Raw genomic sequence first — 23,121 nt, 5'->3', positions numbered from 1 at the left:
TAGACCCCAGCCTCTATGGATCTTGTACTCAGAGCTTGTTCTTGTGCTGCCATGATTAGTGCCTCTGTGCTATCTTTCAGTCCAGCTTTGTCCAGCCACTGGTAGGATTTCTGGATATCAGCCACCTCCTCTATCTGCTGGTGGTACATACCGTGCAGGGGCCTGTCCTTCCATGATGGTTCCTCGTCTCCCTCATCTTTCTTGGGTTTCTGCTGCCTGAGGTATTCACTGAGCACGCTGTCAGTTGGGGCCATCTTCGTGATGTATTCTTGGATGTTTGTTGTCTCATCCTGGACTGTGGTGCTGACACTCACCAGTCCCCGACCCCCTCCCTTCCGCTTAGCGTACAGCCTCAGGGTGCTGGACTTGGGGTGAAACCCTCCATGCATGGTAAGGAGCTTTCTTGTCTTTATGTCAGTGGCTTCTATCTCCTCCTTTGGCCAGCCTATTACCCCAGCAGGGTACCTGATCATGGGCAGGGCGTACGTGTTGATGGCCCGGATCTTGTTCTTACCGTTCAACTGACTCCTCAGGACTTGTGTATTATTACTGCTCCTTCGCACATTGTTATAGCTTAAAGGCTTTTTGATGGAGACTTAATCACTTACCTTGGAGATTTGGACTACTCCCTATGCTTGTATTATTGCGTCTTGCTGGTTTTGATAAACAGTAGCAGCAATAATACCATTATTTATTTTTCTAAAAATAGTAAACACAGTCTGTAAATGACCAAAAACCATACGTTGTAATGTTGTCACTGTAGGTGGGCTGCAGGACACGGTGCCTCCATCTGCATGTGTTACTTGATGTAAAGCTTTTCCTATTACCATTCTGCTGTTTGCACTGACATCTCGTCAGTGATCCAGCCCAGACCCCTCCTGTGGGAACTAAGTGGCACTTGGTTTGCAGGGATGCCAAGGATGAGTTAGATATAATGAGCAGACCTGGCTTGCCCTCGATGGCCCAGCACTGTGCTCCTCTGGGGCTCGTCTCATCGGGCCGAGCATGCTCTGAGACAGAGCGAGCGGACCTGATCCTCCCTGCTGGGCGGATAATGAGGAATTCTGGGATCAGCTCAGGCTCCCTGAGTCACCTGCATTCACTCAGAATGGAGTGTGAGGAACTTCATCGCAGGAGAGGCATCACACACCTCCAGAATAATCCCTCATTTGTTCCCTTGCCATTGTCAGTGTAAGACTACTGTGTTTTCACACACACGACAGTGAAAAAGTCCAATTTTTATGTCTCTCTCAAAAGGAGGAACTATTGAAAGTGTAAATAGTATTGATGCAGGTATGATGATGGAAGGAAGAAGTCATTTTGAGTTTCAAGAAGATTTAAGGGTTTTTTTTTACGTCAGATTTTTATAAACTGGTTATTTATTCATCATGGTTCACTAAGTAGTCATATATTTTAGACTGACCCAGTAAAAGGAGGAAAACCTAACATGAAGCAGCTCGATTTGTCAAAGAAGGAGAACACTCTTCCACTCAGGAGTTTTTTCTGAGCTTACAGTCAGAAACAATCGTTTCTATTGATAATTCAGCTAATCTAAAAGAAGAAACGAGTGGCTAGGAGTCACTTGTCAGGAGTCACTAGGAGCAGGTGTATGTGAGAATCCAAATGTGTGACAAAGTCAGGTCAGGCATTAAATGGCCTTATCCTACCAGCTCCATAGCAAAAAGCGCAGATGATATCTGATTGTGCTGATTCGTGCCTAAACCGGACAGAGTATAAATCTGGAACTGATGTGAACTGTCTCATGCTGAGTGCTTCATGTGATAGGGAACAACTTGTGATATTGCCCTATGCTGATTCTCCTGCCTTTTTCTCAAGGTCATGTGTGACAACAGCTGAAGAATAAAGAAACAAAGAGAACATGTGAGAGAAACTCATGAGTAGTGTGAATCTCCAAAATGTTGCCATTTAGCTGTGGTGTGTAACAAGCCGTCATTAAGAGACTAGCCTGTGAAAGCAGTTTTATATGATTGATCTGTATGGGTTGTTGGCTTTTCTGGTACCAAAAGGATCATATTTGGGGTATGAAAGGTCTGCCTCTTTAGTTTGGACACATGCATTATTTATTTCTTAATGACACACACAGCAGTTGTCTTTTGTAATTCAAGCCATTTTTCTGTTGTCTCTTTCAGTAAGCCTTTTGGTGATTGCACATGTTGTTTTGCACTCTGAACAGGATGGGTCTATTGTGAACAGCGGACTAGTCAAACAAGTGTATGGACGAGAGCCAGCATGAACATCCAGATAACTGACGATTCTGATTATTTCACTGAAAATTTTAGATTTTCCTACACGTCTTTATCGCATGTATGCATGTTTCGGTAACTCCGAGAATGCAGTTAATGAGACTCGGGCTACAACTGGGCCCACATCTAGAGCTACTCTGTTGCTGAGCAGCAAAATTGATTTTGAAGTAGATTTTTTTTTTTTTTTGTAAGTTTTTTTTTCAGAGGGTAGATATCAGCTCACAGTTGTGTCCATGTTGCGGTGACCGAGCATAACGTGTTGTGACTTGCGTGAGATTACCGTCTCCTGCTCACAGCCTCCTGTGGTTGGGGGGTTCGTGCCTCACAGGGATGCTTAGCCCACGCTGAGGTGAATAAGAAAATGTAGGTATAAGCAGCGCTGATGCCGAGGAGACTGTGAGGAGATGTTACTGAGAAGGTTTTTGTGTAGAAGAGCGGGCTTTCAAAGCCAGAGAGTGCATTTTTTTTTAAGTTCGTTTTTGGCCTATTTGATATATTCATGTATGCAATGAACAATTGCAAGGCATGCAAGCACGGAAAAAGAAACACTTTGAAAGGCATTTTTGTGCACCTCACTCCAATGCTTTAATGATCAAAGTGTATTTTATCACCTTAAACAAAAACCCCAAACATTCCAGATTTGTGCACATTCATGTTGGCCCATATCTGCATCAGAAAGAGACTTAACCAACAGATTCATGAGGCTGTTTTTAATTTTCCCTATGTTTGGAAGTGTTTGCACTGAATGGTTAGATTAGGCTGTGGCTCAGTGCCTGCCTGAATCAGGAGTACATGGGGTGTGTCCCTGCTCTGAGGTCTGTGTGAGGCCCTCTGAGCCAGGCTTCTGGTTTCAGGTTGCATGTTCCCAATTGGCTGCCTTTGTTTGACTAAAACACAGCGAGACTCTGGGTTTCTTAAAGATGCAGTGTCACTTTTTTGGTGTGCTCCTAAAGAAAAAAAAATGTTTCGTGCTGACTACATCTCATCCCATTGATGAAACACTTTTATTCTGATGAGATCATCTCATACTGATAGGACCATTTTGTGTAATCAACATATGAATGGAATCTGAATGCCACTGTTATGCTCTCATCCAGCGCGCAGGGACTACACTCCAGTGCTAACACAGACTGTCATCTCTTTCTTTGCTGTTAGTGAAATGGAGAAAGGTCTCTCAACACTGAGCAGCATCCCTGGAAACAAAAGAATACAGCAGCTATATCCATGAAATTATCACACTTAATGATGTTATGTTTCGACCTGACTCTAATATCATATATGGATAAACCTTGTAATGTGACATAAGAGCATACTTATCAGCCGGTGCCTCTCTGTGTTATTTTCAGTACCTATTTTGTATTTAAACCATCTCACTTTAAACCTCGGGTAAATTATAACTTTGAGTCAAAATTCTCTCAGCTTGTCTTCATGATTACAAAGAAGGTGAGATATAAGAGCCCATCATGACCACAAAGTTTGACTTTTCATTTATACATATTGGCCACAGCCAACATGTCTTCCTTTGTGCTCAGATGCTGAATTGATCCTGAGAGATTGAAAATATTGATTTGACTCAGCGTCTTACTTTGTTGTGGAGAAGGGGGGCAGTGTACCTTCCTGACTGTTAGCACCGTGTTCACACATTGGACTTGCCACACAGCCAGTTCCTCGGGAGACTCATAATTACAGCCGTCCTCTCAGATTAGTCCAGCAGCCTATCCAACTGTGGCTTTACTCCCTGGTCATTTATTTCATCCCTTTCCCTCTCCCGAGAGGCAGACCTCAACACAATGACCAGGCCAGCCTCTACAATAATGTATGTGATGATAAACACAGTGGATCCTAATTGATAGAGTGATTCAGACAAGGGCTAGCTGTGCAAATTGGTCCCCTGTGAGTATATTGCACAGAGTTGGGACTAGCAGGTTTCAGCTCTGGCCTTGTTTGAAAGGCGCAGAGCAAGGAGAGAGGAAATAGAATGGGCTGGACCTGCTGAGTGATAAAGAGGCTGTCTTTTCCTCTGAATGCAGGCACAGTTCAGCAGAGGTTGGCTGCTGTAATCCCCTCAGTGTCTCCAGGAAGGCTCAGGTTAGTGACCTGCTGCTTTGTGATGTCTTGTAAGATTTTGAGAGAACACCTCACCTTTAATCCCCCACTGCTCAGCTAACACATTAGCTCAACTGCTCCTGACCCAGCCCCTGCAATAAAGCCTTTTATCTAGCTCAATAAGGTCATTTGAAGTTAAGTATTGATTTCTTTTGGTGTCCAGAGAAAAATGGATTTTTAAAGAGCTGTTAATTACAGTTGAACACTGCATTATAGTGAGAACTTAATTTTCGTGACTGGATTTTTAAACCTCGGTCGGGTCAGTTTGAAATTCAGGAAATAACCTGAATCCAAATTACTTGAAATTTCACATAAAGATTTTACGCTTGGCTAGTGTGAGAAAAGTACCAATGAAAATAAGGTGCAGTGGAAACGGACTCAAATTAATTTTGATGTACAGAAAGGTGACAGATCAAAGGGGGAAAAAAAGAAAACGGTGAGGTCACCCCCAGAGCATCGATTCTACAAGTCTCTGGTGATCTGCTGAAGCAACTGAGCGCCGTTCTTCAAATAGATATTCACTCAGTTGTTGGCTGAGACAGCTAACATGTTAGCCCCAAACCTCCCGTAGATCATCAGTTGCTCTAAATTCTGAAAACTAGAACACCGTAGTGTGGGGATACTGATTCATATCATTTTTGTACCCTTCAAACCAACACTCCTAACTTGTGTGTGTCGGGGGTGGCACTGGTGCTTCGACAGACATATACCCCTACAATACCAACAGAAGAGGTAGTTAACAGGAAGCACATCTTTCAAACACAATGGTGCCCTTTTCTACAGAGTTGAAGTCTCATCCATACCAGTCTCTAGGAATCTTATGTTCCCTCACTGATGCAGTGTAAATGTGTCAAAAGAGACAAAACTGCCACAGGTTTGTACTTTCAGTCATTCTAGTCTTCATGTGTTACACAGTAGGTTACAGAAATTGGGATGTGGTTGAGAAGCAGTAGTAACTCTTTTTGCATGACAACAACAGTGAGCATAACCTAACATAACTAAGCCTTTGGTAGGGATCAAGGGCTCTGTTTCTTCCCCTTTGTCATCACTGGTGCTCAGCCAGTCGATCATACCGATTCCCAATTGATTGCATGTGTAGTCAAGATGCAATAAAAGGAAAAAGGTTTGTCAGCTGAATTTTAAATAAAACTTTAAGTTGCTTAAGAAACAACATACAGCCGATCAGCTTTGACTTTGTGGGCAAAGGTGAGCTGCTGGCTGGTTATTACCCAAGACATCTTATTAACATGAGACTTGCTGTCAATAATCACCCCAGTGTCAAACTAGAAGTGTGAACAGCTGCCTGTGATTGACAAGAGCGCTTACTAAGTGACAAATATGGCAGAAGTTGAATATGAACATTGTATTTTAGTTCAGGCTGGGAGGAGGATTTTTGTTGTTGTTTATTGGCAATTGAAATCACTCTATTCCATCTACAGTTTGAGTGTGGCTCTGCTGAAGAAGGGCAGTATGCAACTTTTAAAACCAAGATGCTGTTTTTCAAGCTAAGAAACTCTTTACAGACTTCTTTAGTTATCAATGTAAAATTCCACAGTCATGATGGATGGTGCAAAGATAAGATCATCTAATCCTTCAGATCAGGAATCTGCAGGAAAGGTCTGTGTGATGGCAAAGCAGAGGGGAATTTTTACATTTATTGAATTTGTGGTTTTTCCAAAAGCCAAACAAACATACAGAGTACATAGAGCTACAGGACTTCCAGATACACCTCACTCACCAGCTCAGCAGGAAAAAAACACAAATGCAGTGAAGGTCCACTAATATAATAGTATGACCTGCTTGACTTTCCTCACACACAGGCAGAACTTGATCAGCTTCAGACCAATAGTTTAGTCTATACTCCTAATATTCTCACACAGCAACAATGGTGAAAAGAAATTACACATTAGCTCAATTTTATTTTTCCAACTTTATGAAAAATTTGCACTGCAAGATTTGGTGAAAGAATTTACAGTTATGTAAATATATGTGTATATATAAGATAATACGGTAAAAAAAAAACCTCTTTGTATTTATTCACAAAGTACATTTACACTTTCTTAACCAGTCAAGACGTCATTCACCTTTTCTGTAAATTAGCACACACATTTAAGAACTAAGACTCTCAGCAGTTCCTCAGTGTGTAACAAATGGTCATATCAAACTAAATAAAGTCACAAAAAATAGAAAACCCACTCAGTGTTTTGCCTCTCTGTCAGTTTAGACATTGTCAGGCTTTGAAGTAAATGAATTGCTCTTAATTGTAGGCTTTTTTATTTTTACATCCCTGCTTTTCTTGTCTAAATGCAGACTGAATTGAGTTGTTTCCTGTGAATATGGGTGGAACACCCGTGTTCATGTGGGGCCAGCACTGAAAAAGCCTGTGAGAGTTTTATGAGAGAATTTAGAGACTGCTATGTGTAAATTATAGTATGTTAAGAGACTGCCATAATAATCGCCTTCCACTGGATCAAGAAAGTGTTAATTTCAAACAAGTTCAAATCCAGAGCATAACAAAAATACATTGCGTATACTACAACAATAAAACCTTTTATTTGTGTGCAGTGTACTTCCTGTTACATAATTAGTGGGTAAATAAAACGCATACATGGAGTGTCAGTTTATGAGAAGATGAAGCTTAAAGCTTTCCATTTTCGCCCACAGGCACTGGGATGGTTTGTGTTTGTGAGACAGTGCGAGTGTGTAGGAGGAGGAGAGATTTCTATTGTGTCACAGAGAATGGCAGTAGTGTTTGCGATCATTGTGGCGTCACGCATGCAGTGTCTGGCCTTGAAGTCTTTCTTATGGACTCGCACTGCCAGTCTGAGAGCCTAACAATGCAGGGAGGGAAAGCACTTGTACAAGCAGCTGGTGGACTGGAGTCAGATGTTATGATGAGCTGATATTATCTTCTGTCTTCTACAAGAGATTTCATAGCTGAAAAGGCTCGACTGCAGCAGAGCTGTGACCTGGATTGTTATCAAATGGACAGGAATAAACTTGTAAATGTTGGTGCAACACTTTCCTCAGGAAACACCTGCCAGGTCTGGCCAGCTGCAGGCATTTTATATTTAGTTGTAATTGTTTAAGCTTACATAACTGACGTATTGTGTTCTCGCCATATCAGTTGCGTGTGATTTTTGTTCCTTTGAGATTATTCATTGCAGAGGTTGTGTGCCTAGTCTTTGACCTCTTGCTAAGGGCTAACATAATGCTAAACTGATACCATGCTGTTTCCCCTGCAAAAAGGGCACTGTCAATTATTCTTTGAAGTCTCAGGTTCTCCTTCAGTTGGCAAGCTGTGGTTTCCCATTGATATTTCAAGTAAAAGGCTTCCTGCCCCTGCCTACTATTCCCAAAACCTGGGACGAATGCCTTCATATTGTTGGTTTAGTCTATTATGATGCTAATGTCTGCCTGAGACCCTTGAGTCATCTATCACGGATGACAGGAAAGCTGGGGCCTTTGTGTTGGCTCACGACACAGGCACACACGTGCACATAAGGAAACAAACACAACTGCGTAGAAGTCTAAATAACTAACTAATCCAAAAAGCTAATGGAAAGACTTATAGCTTGTCAGTAATAAGAGGTGCATTGAATGATGCAATTAGTGCAGCTAATTATTTTCATTCATTAATCATTTGGTCAAATATGCCCAAGCCTTTTTCACAAAAGGTACAAGATGATGTCACCAGATGTCTTATTTCACCAACCGCTAATGTAAACAGTAATTATGAGACAATTAAAAGCTGTCAACAGATGCTATTGATTAGTAATTCTGTGTTCGGTTTATTGCTAATCAACTAGTTGTTCTTGCGCTAAGTCTACTTTTCAAAAGCTGTGAAGCATCTTAAATAATTGTCCAACAAGAAAAAGTGTGTACAGATCCACTGAGAGATGATTTCAGTGTTATTAATATGGCCACTGATAATTTACAGCCTTAACTATGGTTATTAATGTAGCTTCGTAATGTGCTGGTCAGTACTGTGTGTTGCCTTCTGTTCTGTGAGGCTGCCCGGTCAAGGCCTAGCTAAACACAGACAGTCGAGTGGTAGAAGTCACACACATGCGGGCAGTCTGCCGACTCCTTCTCTGCCAAGCCCGCCGCTGTTTCATGGCAAAGTGCTGGGCCAGATGTGACTGTGGTTGTGCCTGCATGAGAGAGGGGGGGAAAAGTGCTGTTACAGGAAATGAAAGCTTTTAAAAAGAGGAAGGGGAAAAAACTCACAAAGAGCTGTAAACTATTGTTCTTGCTCCTCGGGAGGTTGCAATCGAGCCAGGTAAAAATGTTTAATATGCCATTACTAAAATTAGCTTGGTATTTTTGTTACACAGGTTAATAAAGGTTATGGTAATATATTCAATGACAAACCTTCATGTTTATTTGCCAGTGAAGATTCAGCACTGCTGTACTTATGATTGCCACTGAACATTTATCACGTGGAATTCTACTATGTTTTAGACATAAGGATTTTTTTTTTTTTTTTGGTTTGATAGGATAGGTTAAAGACAAATGTTAGTCGAAAAATGAAATGAATGAATGAATTCAGCTCTCTGAAGCAGCAAGACCAGTTTTTATTGTCTGTTCCTTTAGAACTCAAGCTTTTCTATAGACTTTCATTTTTAAATATGATGTTTGGATTTCAAGTGTTGTGAATGACATTCTAGAAGTGTCTGTAAATACCGCTTTGTTCAGTGGGATAACGGAATGCAAAGCCTGAAATGTGCATATACAAATTCATTCATGTTCTTCTATGAGGCACTTTGTATCAAAAGGCTGAAGGAGGGAATCGATTTTTTTTTTTTTAATGAAATAATGTAACAAAAAGCCACATAGTGCCTCTTCCAGCTCTTACATTTGATCTGACTAATGCTCGAAATCTGTTATTCTCAATTTTACACATACACATTATTTATACACACACACACACACACACACACACACACACACACACACACACACACACACACACACACACACACACACAAGCACAACTTTATTAGTACAGGACATAACTGCTTTTGGCTAGAGTTAGTAGTGAAGATAACAAGACGTTATAGGCCAGAATCTTAATGTTTGTGTCTTTGATGGTTGTGCTCGTTGTGGACCTTTTTTTTAAATGTCAAGACACTGGTTTCATTAACCCCACAGATATCAACCTCAGATAATGCCATATCAATATGTTTGCCCGTGTCAAAGCTCACTCTTTCTAAAGCTAATCAGAGCTAATCGAGTGAGACACAGAGGACAGTGCTTTATGAAGTGTGTTCAGTTTCTTAAACCGCTATATTCGTCATGTGATTGGTTTTAACATTCCACCATACAACAGTTTAAATAATTATTTAAAATATTAAATGTAAGGGAATTTGATTATATGATTTCTTCTACTGAAAAATAGTGAATTTCATATCTTTTTGGCCAGAACTGTAACTGGTATGCAACTGAGTTAAACATTTTCACAAATAAAAAAAATAAAAACTTTACAGAAAACTAAAAAATTAATACATTAAATGAAAGACAAACAACAATATATCAGGGCAGAATTTAAGTTCTAGTTTCACAAATATTTCTGGGCTCATTCATTTTAACCACAATTACTGTTTTACGGTTGTAAAGTTTAAGTCTTTAAATGTTGATTTAAAAAGTGGCAGTTTTATTGCTTTTTCTGAGGTTGGTTCGTAGTGGACTGTGATAATGCACCCCATTGTTATTCACAAAAGAGGGAGTCTATCTGAAGGTTCTTGGAGAAAGGTTGCTGAGCGCCAAATTGGATTTCTGACGGAACGAGGAATCAGCTACTTGGGGACGATCCAGAGAAAGTTGAGCCGCCATCTCTTTGTGGGGCTTCTGCTGGAGTGCCATTCAGATGTGTCAGATCCTCCAGAGTCATTCAGATTCAGAGGGAAGGTTCACTCTGACCAGTTTTAGGGCTCCAGCTGCTGAACAGAACAAATCTGCTCAGGGGTAACGCTATAAATATTTAATCCTTTTGCCATTTTGCTTTTTTACTTTAATTGACAGGAACACCCCATAAAGAGTTCATTTCCTTAGCCCTCTCGCAGCTTTGCTACAAGGCCTTTACTTAAGCCTTAGAGGCTCACTCTCAAAACTCATAATACTAAGAACAAAAAGACAGGAATCCATACAGACAAAAAGATCTCCACCTCTGGGTATTTCCAGAGTCCTATCAATAATATTTGTAAAATCATTAGGCTGATTTAAAAACTAAAAAAAGAAAATCCAACACAATAACTACAAGGTTCATATCTTAAATAAAATTAATTGTTTATCTTCAAATCTGGCATAAAAGAAATGTAAGCAGATGTTTTAAGTATTACATTTTCTAACCTGTGTATGTAAATTGCCAGTGCCCATTGGAGATGGGCGCTTGAAAGCAGAAGAATCAAGAGGGAGTCTTTATTGCCTTTACTTCCCTTAATGCATGTGAACTCAGTGCAAATTAAATTAACATAACAGGACTTCAGTTAAACAGTTTATTAGCTTTGTAAAGTGGATTTACCAAATCAATGTTAGTGCTGTAAATTATTGGATCAGCATATCCTCAACCTAAAAACCCCACAAATTTTAATTTGCTTCAAACATTAGTCTTTTTTTTCCCTGTGGAAAGCATTTTTTCTTTATTTTGTGGAAAATATTGCACCTGGTGAAATTCAGGCATGAAAGCAGAGCTGCATCCAAAATGTTTTTAGTCCTAAATGTGGACGGGTCACTTTTTTTTTTAAACAATTGTTTTGCAGCACAAACACAAGCAAGAAAAAAAGAACGCAGGCTAGCCAGGGCCCACTGAGCTTTTTTTCCAGCCTGGTGAAAAGAATGAATAATTCAACAGTAAGCAAGCTTTCAGCTGGTCATTTGTGTGCTTTGATCTGGGAATCAGGAGTTTGCATGAATGCCTGTATTGTCATGTTGTGCTGCCACAGTGCGTGAATTATTGAAAATAGTGCAGGTCCCTGCTTTATCTGGTAAAGTTTACACGGCAGGCACACTGGATAGACACGATGGATGTGTAAATCCCTAGATGTTGTTAATGTGTCGAGTGAGGTCACACAGCAAGGGCTATTTGGGCCTCTGCTGCAAAAGTGTTCAGTGTGAAAAGAACTTCAGGGTTAAGCAACAAACTACAGGTTGACATCACAAGCTTCTCTTTGCACCAAAATGTGAAGGTGTGGCACAGAGATAGGTATTTTAAAGTGTTAAAGAGCTCTGGTTGCTGAATAGTATGTTTTTCTTTCCATTTAAACTTACAAAGCTGGGTCTTTTACTGTAATATTCAAGAGGCTATACAATGCTATATGATAAGCCAGTTTTAGTCATTCATTTCAACTTCTGATTAATTCATTTATAAACTTTTAGTTTAAAAAGGTATGATTGATAATAATTGATAACTAAATGGTGGAGCTAAAACATTAGTGATTAGTTTATTATTTCATATTAAACTATAGCAAAAGCAGTTGTTAAATGATTAAATTTGTTTTCTTTTTAGCCAAAATGGTTTTTAAAAAAAATCACAAAATATTTTATCTAAAAAGTTTTTAATCAATTAGAATCAGACTACTTAATTATTCTCATAGAAAATCACATCGTCACAGTTGCTCCGTGACAGCAAGAATGATAGCAAAGAAGTTAAAAGCACCATATTAAATATTAAGACATGACATAGAAATGAAATGGCAAATACAAGACAACAGAACAAAACTTTTAAATTAGTTGTGTGAAGTTGTCATTTAAAAAAAAAAGATCTTATGTATCAAGCCTAAATTAATTAATTTGTAAAACCAGTTAGTCATTCTTAGTCTTGTAATTCAAACTATCCAAATGAATTAATTGTTATTATTGTTACTTAATTGTTGATGCCTTTCAAAATAAGACTTTCGCTTTGTCATTACAGGCAGGTAGAAAAATATCTTTCACTAACCTTCACGATGTGGCTTTGTTTCAAGTTTAAACCTCTAAGATTGACGGCTGATTAGCACATCTGCAGAATGCTGCGGTCTATTGTGTCATAACAAAAGTAAGACCTTCAATTGATAATGGAAGAAAGGTAGAAAAATGTTTCATTATATTGAGGGTTTGTTGAATTTCATAGAGAACTACAGCAAATCCATGGCGTTGGTTAGTTACAGCTGGACACATAATTAGAGTGCCTCCTTACCTATAATTTGTGTAATAGTTTTGGTTGGCGGCATGTTATTACCATATGAAAGGGCTAAGCAGGGGTCATGTGCATTGCGACAGCAATTAGAGCAGAGCTGAGGGCAGAAGAATGTTTGGGGCTGTTGTTAATTGGAAATCTCTACAAAGCTATGCTTCAATTATAATTTAGTCAGAGCAGCACTGTTTTAAGCCCAATGTATTCAGTTGCCATTATTTTCTGTAATAGTATGAACAGCCAGGCCTGTTTCCTTTCAAAGCATGAGGCTTTGAAGAGAATGAGATTGAATTAGATTAATTTTAAAGGCCTCGGTGCTGCCGCTGTGAGTTTTCTTTATTCATGCTAATGTCATACGATGTTGCCATAGAAAAACTGGATCGGGTTTGTTTAGGAGGTACACATACTCTTATATTTAGAGTTACAACCATAAGTTATTTTATTCTTATCTATGAATTTAGGTATACATCCATCAGATTGACATTTTCATAAATTTTTCTATTTTCAGAAGTACAATACCGTGGTTTTTAAGAGCATTAGCTGCATTTATTAAACAGTGGCACGTATTCTTCAGTAATTATGCAGATACAGAGGATAGATTTGAACAACTGTGTGAAGTACAGAAATCTCCAATCCACCCCACTATTTAAAAAAAAAAAAAAAAATTAAAGAAAGCCCCGGGGAAGTGTGTGTTTCCTAAAGAGGTAGTTTTAATTATAAACTGCTACTTTTTTTTATGCTTGTGATTGATCTGAGTGTTTGGTTTTTGTCAAAACCTAAATTCAAATCTATTTTTTAATAAGCATGCTTGTGTTTGATTGTTGAAAAACTAAAATCAGAAGCAACCAAAGTCTACAGATAAGTGTTCAGACTGCAGAAATTTATACTTCTTGTTGGTTTTTATCTACATTGCTCTTAATTTTCTGGTTTCTCCAGGTCGAAATGAGCTGATAGCGAGATACATCAAGCTCCGGACCGGCAAGACGAGGACGAGAAAGCAGGTTAGACGAGACGTCTCTGTTACATAAGTGTGTTTGAGGGCTGTCAAATCTGAATGTGTGCACACTGCTACCTTTGTTTTAGAGGAACAAAGTAAGACAGAGAATGAGACTATGCTAACTGTCAATAAGATTTCTAGGACTGACAAAGATCCTCTGTCTCCCTGTCACTGCTGTGTTGCAAGAAGAGATTATCACGTTTTCACACTATGCATTTAAACGTAGGCAACTATATAAATAATATATAGGTTTTCTACACTGCTTATGGGTTGTGGAAGCAGGTATTATCTGAGCTGTCACAGGAGGAGAGTTAGGGGTACACCCTGGAGGAGTTGCCAGTTTATCATAGAGACACACAACCACACACTTTCAGATCCATTAAGTCAATTCAAGATCACCAATTAACTCACCATGCATGGCTCTGGGCTGTGGGAGCTAGCTGGAATAATCTGCAGAAATCAACCACATGCAAACTCAAAATCACAACAAAAAAAGGCCCAAACTGAACCGTTTTTATGCGATTGTCTGCTAACTATTTCACCACTGTGCTTCTTATTTTTTGGTTATTGGGTTAACACATTTGCTTGGCAATTGAAAATGTAGTAGTTCTGTCAAATTCCCGTTGAGGTTTCATCAGAGCGTCTGTTGTAAAAACTCTGCCCAGTCAAATAAGCAGACTTAATCACTGTGGTGAGCACTTGTGCTAAAAGTAACTTAGTAGTAGTACTAGTGGCCTTATTTCTACCAATCTCTACACAATATTGAATAGTTTTAATGGTGCTTTAGTGACTCTACGAAGCCCCTGATCTTCCCTCTAAACAGGAACTTCCCTGCATGACTACTGACTTGAATGACAGTGATAAACAAGTCAGTGTTTACAGTGACATTCGATCACTGTGTGTGAATTGATCAGTCTGGACCAGAAAGGTGTGGTTTGTCTCCTGTGTCTCATCTTCTTGGCACAGAATTGGACAAAAAGAGGGTTGTTTGCGCCGAGCAATACCAATAAACACATATGATGTTACTTTAAATATCATGTACAGCATGAAAGTAATTGATTTAGTTATTAACATGGCACCAACAGCAACATTGATCATTTTTCTCACCAGCTCCAGCTTGTTTTATTGCAACTAAATTGAATATCTATGGACTAATTGATGTAACTCATGTAAAAGATTGTGAATAATGTAAAGACTTATCAGCTAACCAAACACTTTCCTGTTAAATCACTCCCTTGTTGGGGTACTCACCTTGGGTTTCATTTGCATGAAAAGTGCCAGAGGAGAATGTAAATCTACCTCTCAAACCTGTCATCAGCTCACATTAGGTCTCTTTCAGACGGCTACTGATGAATGTTTCATTTGAGAGTATAAAATCATTTTGAACTGTATAGACATCGTAGATAAACTTGGCTGGTGAAATGCCTTTTGCAGCTCCCACAAGGATACTAGACTAGCCGATTTCATTCAGCACACAGCAGATCACATCTGTGTGCTCTTAATGTGTGCTAAAGGGGCCTGCATCCTCCTTAATCAGTTCACTTAAGTGACGACGACACAGCATAACGCTTTATTGGCTGTTAGCTTGGTGTGTGGTTTGAAGATGCTTCTGTTATACACCTTATCTCCTTGAAGTGTTTTTAAACAAAGACATGTGTGATCCACTTTGTACTTTTTTGGGTTTTCCTGTTTTTTTATTTTCCTTTTTCTCTTTTTTTTTAAATGGAGGTGTCTAGTCACATACAGGTCTTAGCAAGAAAGAAAGTTCGAGAAATCCAAGCTGCCATTAAGGTACGTCTGGCTTTGCCCAGTTGCAGGGGGCTTTTCATTGCCATGGTTACAGGCTCTTCCTTTGTTTTCCTCCCCTCCCCTACTCCGCAGGTGTCTAGTCACATTCAGGTTCTTGCCAGAAGGAAATCTCGTGAGTTTCAGTCCAAGCTAAAGGTATGCGCTTTTCTGCTTTTGGGCTTGTTTGGTTGCTGTGCATCTTAACTTTCTGTTTCCTGTAGAGACAGAGTGAATGCTTGATCCTCTGATTCCCCCCATAACCCAAATCCTCTGCTTTTCTGTTCAGCCCTTCTAATCTCACTTACTCACTTTCTTGACCATCTCTCACTCGTTCTAACCCAAACATGCTGTCACTGTCCTGTCTGCTTGGTTTCAATGACATTAATTCTTTCATCACCGGCCTTTGCTTTGAGAGCAGCTGCACAAAATAACCGTGATCTTGTATAAATATATAAAGACATGCTTTTGCGATTTAAATTAACAAATAATAGTCCGATATGTGGATCCTACATGTTTAATCTTTTATTAGTCATGAGCCTGACCAGAACTGGATTTTTCTAGGTAATTTTGCTGAAATTGAAAAAGTTTTTAAAAATAAATAAATAAAATTAATTAAAACTACATTTCTTAGCCAGTACATACAAAGCATAAAATACACAAAGAAATACAGACTTGTCTCCAAACACTCGTAAGTACTTTACAGTTTCACTGTTGTGAAACACTATAGATGGACATCAACCGGATAACGAAGATTTGCCTTTAAAGTAAAGAGTGGCACCATTCTGCTGCAACCAATACATTTAAACAAGCACAACTTTTAAAATGAAGGCGAACTTTCTTCATGTCTAGTCTGCATCGCACTTGTTACAGTTTCACTACGACTTGGGGAGTAGGTGGCAAGCATTTATAGAAAAGTTGACCATACAGCCTACATGTGACTGCAGCAATGCCTTCTAGCAATCAAAGCAATTACAAGGAGATTTTTGGTGCAACACTATATAGCTATTTGCAGCCAATTTGTACTAGCTGCCAGCAACTTCCATCAACCACCTGCTAGCAGTTGAGGAATATACATGTTTTCTTAGTGACTAGTGTCTAGGCCTGTGTGACTAGAGCCTAGCTTTGAGCTAAAAGCTAACAAACAAACAGTGGAAATGTTCACCGTCTGGAATTTCAAACTGGGAATTTCAAACTCGTCGCCGCATTTTTGAAGTCGGGGTAATCATTAACATATGTACCAAATTTGATTAAATTTGAGTGATTTTGGATGTAAATGAAATGTGGTGAAATGAAAAGGATTCGAAATCTGCAGCACAGTCTATAGAAAACTACATAAAATCTGTGGAAATCCATCCTGGATCAACGTTTGTAGATTGATTAATATTTTGTTCAAAGAGCCGATGTGTTACTGTGTCTTTATGTAATGACAAATTCACTAGTAGTGCAACAACACATACTCAGTACTAGGTCATAATAACAATGGTCTGCCCATTTTTGTTTTGTTTTTTTTTTGATGGGGGGCTGGTCAGGCTCAAATTTTCCTCTATTAAAGTCTAAATCAAAGTGTGTGCATGTTGGGAAGCATGCTGGCATTGGCTGTTTTGGTGAGTGGCTGGAAGCTGAAGGTGCGGGGAAATGGGTCTGCTTACATCTCTTACTAAGCAGACTTTATTTTTAAAAAAAGGCAGCATGGCAAAGGGGGCGGGAGTCCGTGTTTAAAAAATGAAGAGGAGATTACACCTCTGCTTCCTTTGACAATGTAACCCAACTTTTCCTCACCGTCAAAGACTCAGTGGTGCACATTCAGAGCAGAGAATGGCAGTGAAGCTGGCTGTTTCTGAAATCCCCCCCTGCTTTCTTGTTCTCCCTTCAATCTGTTGATAACTCCAGGCTCTCACAATGCCATGGCTGTCAGTCGCTTTCCTTCCTCCCAGTTCAGATGTCGTCATTTCAGAACGTTCTCGTCAGTTATTTCAGAAATAGTGAAATCTGTTAAAATCGCTGAAGAAAGCTTTTCAGAATGGCACATTAAAATGGGAGAAGAGCATTGTGAAAGAAGTAATCTTGAATAATACTGACCTGTAATTTAAGGTATTTTATGAAGTAATGCTTGTATATCAAAGGACACTCCACCCATGTGCCATTTTCTTCTTTTCTTGGGGAGCCGACTATACGTTTTGACTTTCACACTTTGCTCCACTCCCAGTATTCAACATGAATTAATGACCCCTCATTAATCTGTGTGTGTGTGTGTGTGTTGTGTGTGTGTGTGTGTGTGTGTGTGTGTGTGTGTGTGTGTGTGTGTGTGTGTGTGTGCGCGCGAGAGACAGAGTCAGACAGGCAGCTAGCCACATGAATGCCTGTTCTTTCAGGGGCACAGGCGGCTGTCTGAAGAAAAACAGACAGCTTTTGTATGAATCCCTGTCTTTTCTCATTTAAAGCAAATTAGAGTTCATTGGTGAAGAGAAATACAAGTGTGCCCTTCATTCTGGGGGGCATCAAAACCTGCTGCTTCTCGTCCTGTCTATGGCATTTTAGTATAATTACAGTCATTACGTTAGTGTTCCCTTGTTTTGTCTTGAGCGATGACTACTGATCAGATTGTGAAAATTATAGAGCGTAAGACTTTCTCCACATGATTTGTAAATACAAATTTCATAATTCTTTGTGATTAAGTGTTAGTTACACATCTGTGCATGTATTGTGTAAAGAAGAGCAGACATTTACTTTGTTGTGTTTTACTGATATTTAAAGGTGTATTGCTGATATATTTTTTCACACATAGCTCTTGAATTAACGGCAGTGTTTGAATTGCAATTTTCCAATAAAACCTTGTTTGTTTGCATTTAGGTTACAAATATGGTGAGTATTTTGTTTTCTGCTTGTGACACCGTGTCTGCTTCAGTTAGGACCTGCCTTGCCCTTCAGCTTCTAGTTTTGCATTTCCGCTCCTGCCACAGTAACACAACACCGGCTGGCAGTGTTCATTGGTGTCCGTTGTGTCATCATGCTACGAGCATACTGTAGCTTGACTCTGCTCCGTCAGCATGTACTGCCAGCATGCTTACCTGTAGCTTCTGCCACCAGTGAGTCTGCATGGGTTTGCCAGTTTGTATGGGTGCAGTCTCCTGCAGTATGAGACGTTTAGCATTATTTGATAAAAACACTTCGGCCAAAGTAGCGGAAAGTATGTAGTATGTAATACAGATTTTCACTGTATTTCACAATAAAATCCCTATAATTTCAAAAACCTTAAACAAAAGGAACTGACTAGAGTTGTGAAAAAAACAACAACAACAACAAAAAACTATTAACCAAGTGGGATTTGTGTCCTTCAGTTTTAGTTGAGAAATTCTTGATTTAGACGTGATGTGTTTTGACATGCACACAAATGCAGCCTTGATGGAAAGCACTTCTGAATGAGTTTTTAAAAAACTAGATTAGTCAACAGGCAAACTTTCATTTAAGTGCATACCACTGCTAGCTACGGTATATTGGAATTCAGTCAGCACATAACTTTAAAAAAAATAATAAAATAACGCCTGCATGTAGCATAGAAATGCCAGTGCTGCTTCTTTTAACCTGCTTGCTTTTCGCTGTTGTGAGAGAGGTCAGCCGTGCTTTCAGTGTGTTGTTTAGAGTCTCGTTTGTGCTACCTCTGCAACACACCCCTCCTCTCCCTTCTGTGCGAGTGCTAAGCCTTTTGTGACTGCTGTTAAAGGACCAAGCCGTGAAGGACAAAGCCCTCCAGAGCATGGCCTCCATGTCCTCGGCTCAGATCGTCTCTGCCACGGCTATTCACAACAAGCTCGGCCTGCCAGGCATCCCTCGCCCAGCCTTCCCTGGAGCAGGGGTAAGAGCCTTGCCGGCACCCCGCTATTGATCCATCCTGTCCAGCTTCACCCAGGGCAGCGATAGGGCCAACCACACCAAAAACCCAGGCCAAATCACATTACACACCACAGCTTTGCACAACTGCCCCTATCAGATAAGCACATGATCAAAAGGAGTGGTAGTCAAGATAACTACATACACTGAACATGGAGCTCAGAGCCATTCTGATCTTGTCACTAACAGCTGCTCACAATTGGATGTTCTTTGTTGCTTGTTCTTTCTTGTCTATTTATACATCTAATTCTGTAGTTATGGCAGGGTATGATTTCGGCTGGTCAGCCAGGATCATCACAAGAGTAAGTTTTAAACCTTGAACCAACTTTTTCAGGAAATAAATAAATTCTCTTTAAACAAAAATGTAACCGTTTTTTGCCTAATGACTGTTGGTTTTTTGTTCCAGTATTAAGCCTTTCACCCAGCAACCCTATCCCATCCAACCAGCAGTCACGACAGCAATTTCAAGTGAGACTTTACCTAATTATAAAACATGCAACATTCAAAGATGAACTGTGTAACTTGTTTTTCAAATGTCTTTTCAGATATCTCGACCCTAATGTCTTAATCCGATAAAAATGCAACAGTGCATATCTGTTGTGCACTGTCATTATTTCTGTTTTGAAATATTTTGCAATATCTTTTGAATTCACCACAGAATTTTTTTTTGTCTATAAAAAAAATTAATTGGGAGATGTCGCCTTAGAGATGAATGAAATATTATAGAGCATGCATTTCCTTCCAATTCAAGCACGTCAGATTTCTGTGAATCTGCACTAAGATATTAAATTAATTTTCTTGTGTCATAAACAAACCTGATGAAACGAGGTTAATGTGAACTAGTGTTTCAGAAAGAACATGCACATGCTCTGCTGGGAAAACAACCAGCAGAACAGATGAATATTTTGTTGTTCTGGTGTTTCTGCAGGTTTCGAGCCCACAGCAGCTCCAGCACCCACGGCGCCAGCATGGCAGGGCCGCTCCATCGGTACATCTAAACTCAGACTGGTGGAGTTCTCTGCCTTCCTAGAGCAGCAGAGAGACCCAGACTCTGTGAGTGAAAGCATTATACCAAAGCATGAAATTTCACTATCTCTTGGTGTTCATTCCCACCTCTTATCACCCAGTCCTTTCCTCTATGAATACACTGGGACATTTTCCCAGGCAGAGAGTCAGCTGAGAAGAGGCCAAAACAAGCTGAGAGGGGCAAAAGGCTGGCTTGATGCAAGGCACGGAGACCTGCAGAAATAATGAATGAATGCATATTAATCAGTTCCTTGTATGTTTTGATTTCTTTAACAATATGTTTGTTTTTCATTTTAGTGAATAGTCTTTTGTATTGATAACATAGGAACAGCCTTTAATCTTAAATGCAACTTGAGGCTTAAAATATTGCATTTGCACTTGGGGCTGTGTGCCGGAGACGCCGTTCTGTGAGCTTTTACACTGAAGTGCAGCAGAGTTTCAGACGGTCACAAAGAGGGCAACAAACCTTTGAAAACAAAATGTTTTTTCTGTGATTCGCTGCTCCTCTTTCATCTACTTTTGGCTCTCCATCACGGGTTTGAGGTTTAACTAGCCCTAATTTTTATTCACATTGTCAAACCAAATTCAGATATTTTCATTTAAAAGTTTAAAAAATTGACCAAATCAAATAGGAATATAGTGCTTTGGGTGCCTTGAAAAGCGCTATATAAATCCAATCCATTATTATTATTATTATTAGGAAAGAAATGACCTAAGCACTTTTGTTTTATATTATCATTTTAACTTGGCTGAGGTAGAAACATTTTTAGATTTTCATGTGAGGAAAGGTGGTAAGATTGTCTACGAAAAATGTTTTTGTTTAGAAAATACATCGTTTTGCACAGTTGCTCAATCATAATTTGTGGCTGAAGCAGCTTTATTTAATACAAATGAGGGGATCAGTTTATTTTGAGGGTTAGTGAAACATAAATGTTATTACCTAATTTGTATATCATAAAACAGGAAAGTTGCTCAAAACTATTCCGAGTGACTAATAAAAAAGCGATGTTGCAGAGAGTTGTTTCCCATCCCAGTGCATTATCAGTCTAATCCTGGCTACCACTTGCTTATTGCAGTGATTACTTCAGGACTGGCACATCAGATCTGGCTTATTTTGCTTCAGTAAACTCTTCTATGCTGATGACTTTGTGAATATTGATACGCGCTCCTTTTGCATGTGTTTTTATGTACGCTATTATTGAGTTCACGCTGCAAAACAAAAGAATCCGACTTTAAATAGTTTCATCTTTTTTATTTTTTAATACAAGTTTCCATCTGTATTCATTTTTCATTTTACTCTTGCAGTACAACAAACACCTGTTTGTGCACATCGGGCAGACGAATCATTCCTACAGTGATGCCCTGCTGGAGTCGGTGGACATTCGTCAGATCTACGATAAATTTCCAGAAAAGAAAGGCGGACTGAAGGAGCTGTATGCAAAAGGCCCCCAGAATTCCTTCTTCCTTATAAAATTCTGGGTGAGTGTAATTTATAAGCAATGCTGATGAGAAGATGAGTATCTGATAAAAAAAAAAATGCTTTGTTGCAGCTTGATTAGGCTCTCCATACATAAGTATTAATTTCATTGTAACCTTTTGCGCATTGTGAAAAATTTGATCAAACAATCCTGTTTAGTAACAGTGTGTTCTGCTTCGTGCTTAGTGATTGGGTGTAATCAGTCTACACAGAGAAGATTGCTCTCAATGTTTGCAGAATGCACTCTGCTATATTTGGACTTGCATAGCAGGAGAGCTTTTGATCAAAGCACCCACTAATTCAGTGTAATATCTCCAAACAATGGAGTGACCTGGTTGCACTCCTAATGGCTGTTTAAACATTGCATGCATTTCCTCCCTGATGCAAAATGCTAACTAGCGGCAGCAAACAAAGTAGGGCCGTATGCACTTGGACCAAGTCCCCTCAAATTCCTTTTGAAGTGACCGACAAATTTAAATTTCAAATGAAAGGCAGAATCTGCACAATAATGAATGTATAACTGCTTTGCTTAATGAAGGAGGAGAATGTTGTAGGAGGACGTCTCCCCTTTTTGTGTTCGTAATGAACAGGATGTTCAGGGCACAGAGAGGCTGCCCTCCAGGAGCAGACCCGCTCAACCTTGTAAATCAGTCTTTTAACGTAACTTCATTTAATCCTCTTTAGAATCTTTCTTCCAATATGGGCACATTAACATGCTTATTCAGATGTGGCCGGGATCTTCTCATTTTTTATGCGATATGCACGGCTGGGCTCAGCAGCCCTGATCAGACAGATGTTTGCCGTTTCAGAAAGCTACATGACCGACTGTGCACATCTTACAGTATAAAATGATGTCAAAATGTTTGAATTAATATCTGAACACCATCATAATATTTCTAGTAATGGTTAAAGAATGTTTTTATTCAAGTGTCAAACACATAGTGGCGCGGTGGTGCCGTTGGGGTAGCACTGTTGCCTCACAGCATGAAGGTCCTGAGTTTGAATTCATTGGCCAGCTGTGTAGAGTGTGCATGTTCTCTTTGGGTAATCTGGCTTCTCCCCACAGTCCAAAGACATGCGTGTTGCGTTAATTAGTTAATCTAAATTGGCTCCATGTGCGAATGGTTGCCCCACCCCCCCACCCCCAAAGACCCTGAATTGGAAAATCATAAGGAAATGGATGGATGTAAAGATAAACCATCCATCCATTCGCTTCCGCTTATCCTTTTTCAGGGTCGCGGGGGGCGCTGGAGCCTATCCCAGCTGTCATAGGGCGAAAGGCGGGGTACACCCTGGACAGGTCGCCAGTCTGTCGCAGCGCTAACACACAGAGACAGACAACCATTTGCATTCACATTCACTCGCACATTCACACCTAGTGGCAATTTGGATTATCCAATTA

The 23,121-nt window shown here is 39.7% G+C and overlaps 1 protein-coding gene across 3 annotated transcripts in view; it reads left to right on the top strand.

Moving 5' to 3' along the window:
* Window positions 1–23,121, top strand: part of tead1b (TEA domain family member 1b) — a 50,320-nt gene that overhangs the window by 20,854 nt on the left and 6,345 nt on the right. Inside the window, exons 4-11 of one of the 3 annotated variants that reach the window (XM_085156916.1) lie at window positions 13,480–13,544; window positions 15,269–15,331; window positions 15,422–15,484; window positions 19,050–19,181; window positions 19,472–19,518; window positions 19,623–19,684; window positions 20,145–20,269; window positions 21,548–21,721. In XM_085156916.1, the coding sequence (XP_085013042.1) occupies window positions 13,480–13,544; window positions 15,269–15,331; window positions 15,422–15,484; window positions 19,050–19,181; window positions 19,472–19,518; window positions 19,623–19,684; window positions 20,145–20,269; window positions 21,548–21,721 (731 nt within the window). Of the gene's footprint in view, window positions 1–13,479; window positions 13,545–15,268; window positions 15,485–19,049; window positions 19,182–19,471; window positions 19,519–19,622; window positions 19,685–20,144; window positions 20,270–21,547; window positions 21,722–23,121 lie in introns of all 3 variants that reach the window. The other 2 variants (XM_085156907.1, XM_085156926.1) reach the window with 2 other exon arrangements.

This window comes from Neolamprologus multifasciatus, chromosome 1, assembly GCF_963576455.1.
Source record: "Neolamprologus multifasciatus chromosome 1, fNeoMul1.2, whole genome shotgun sequence".
In the NCBI taxonomy this organism is placed as follows: Eukaryota; Metazoa; Chordata; class Actinopteri; order Cichliformes; family Cichlidae; genus Neolamprologus; species Neolamprologus multifasciatus.
The sequence above is the reverse complement of the archived record's forward strand: the minus strand, read 5'-3'. Positions and strand labels throughout refer to the sequence as shown.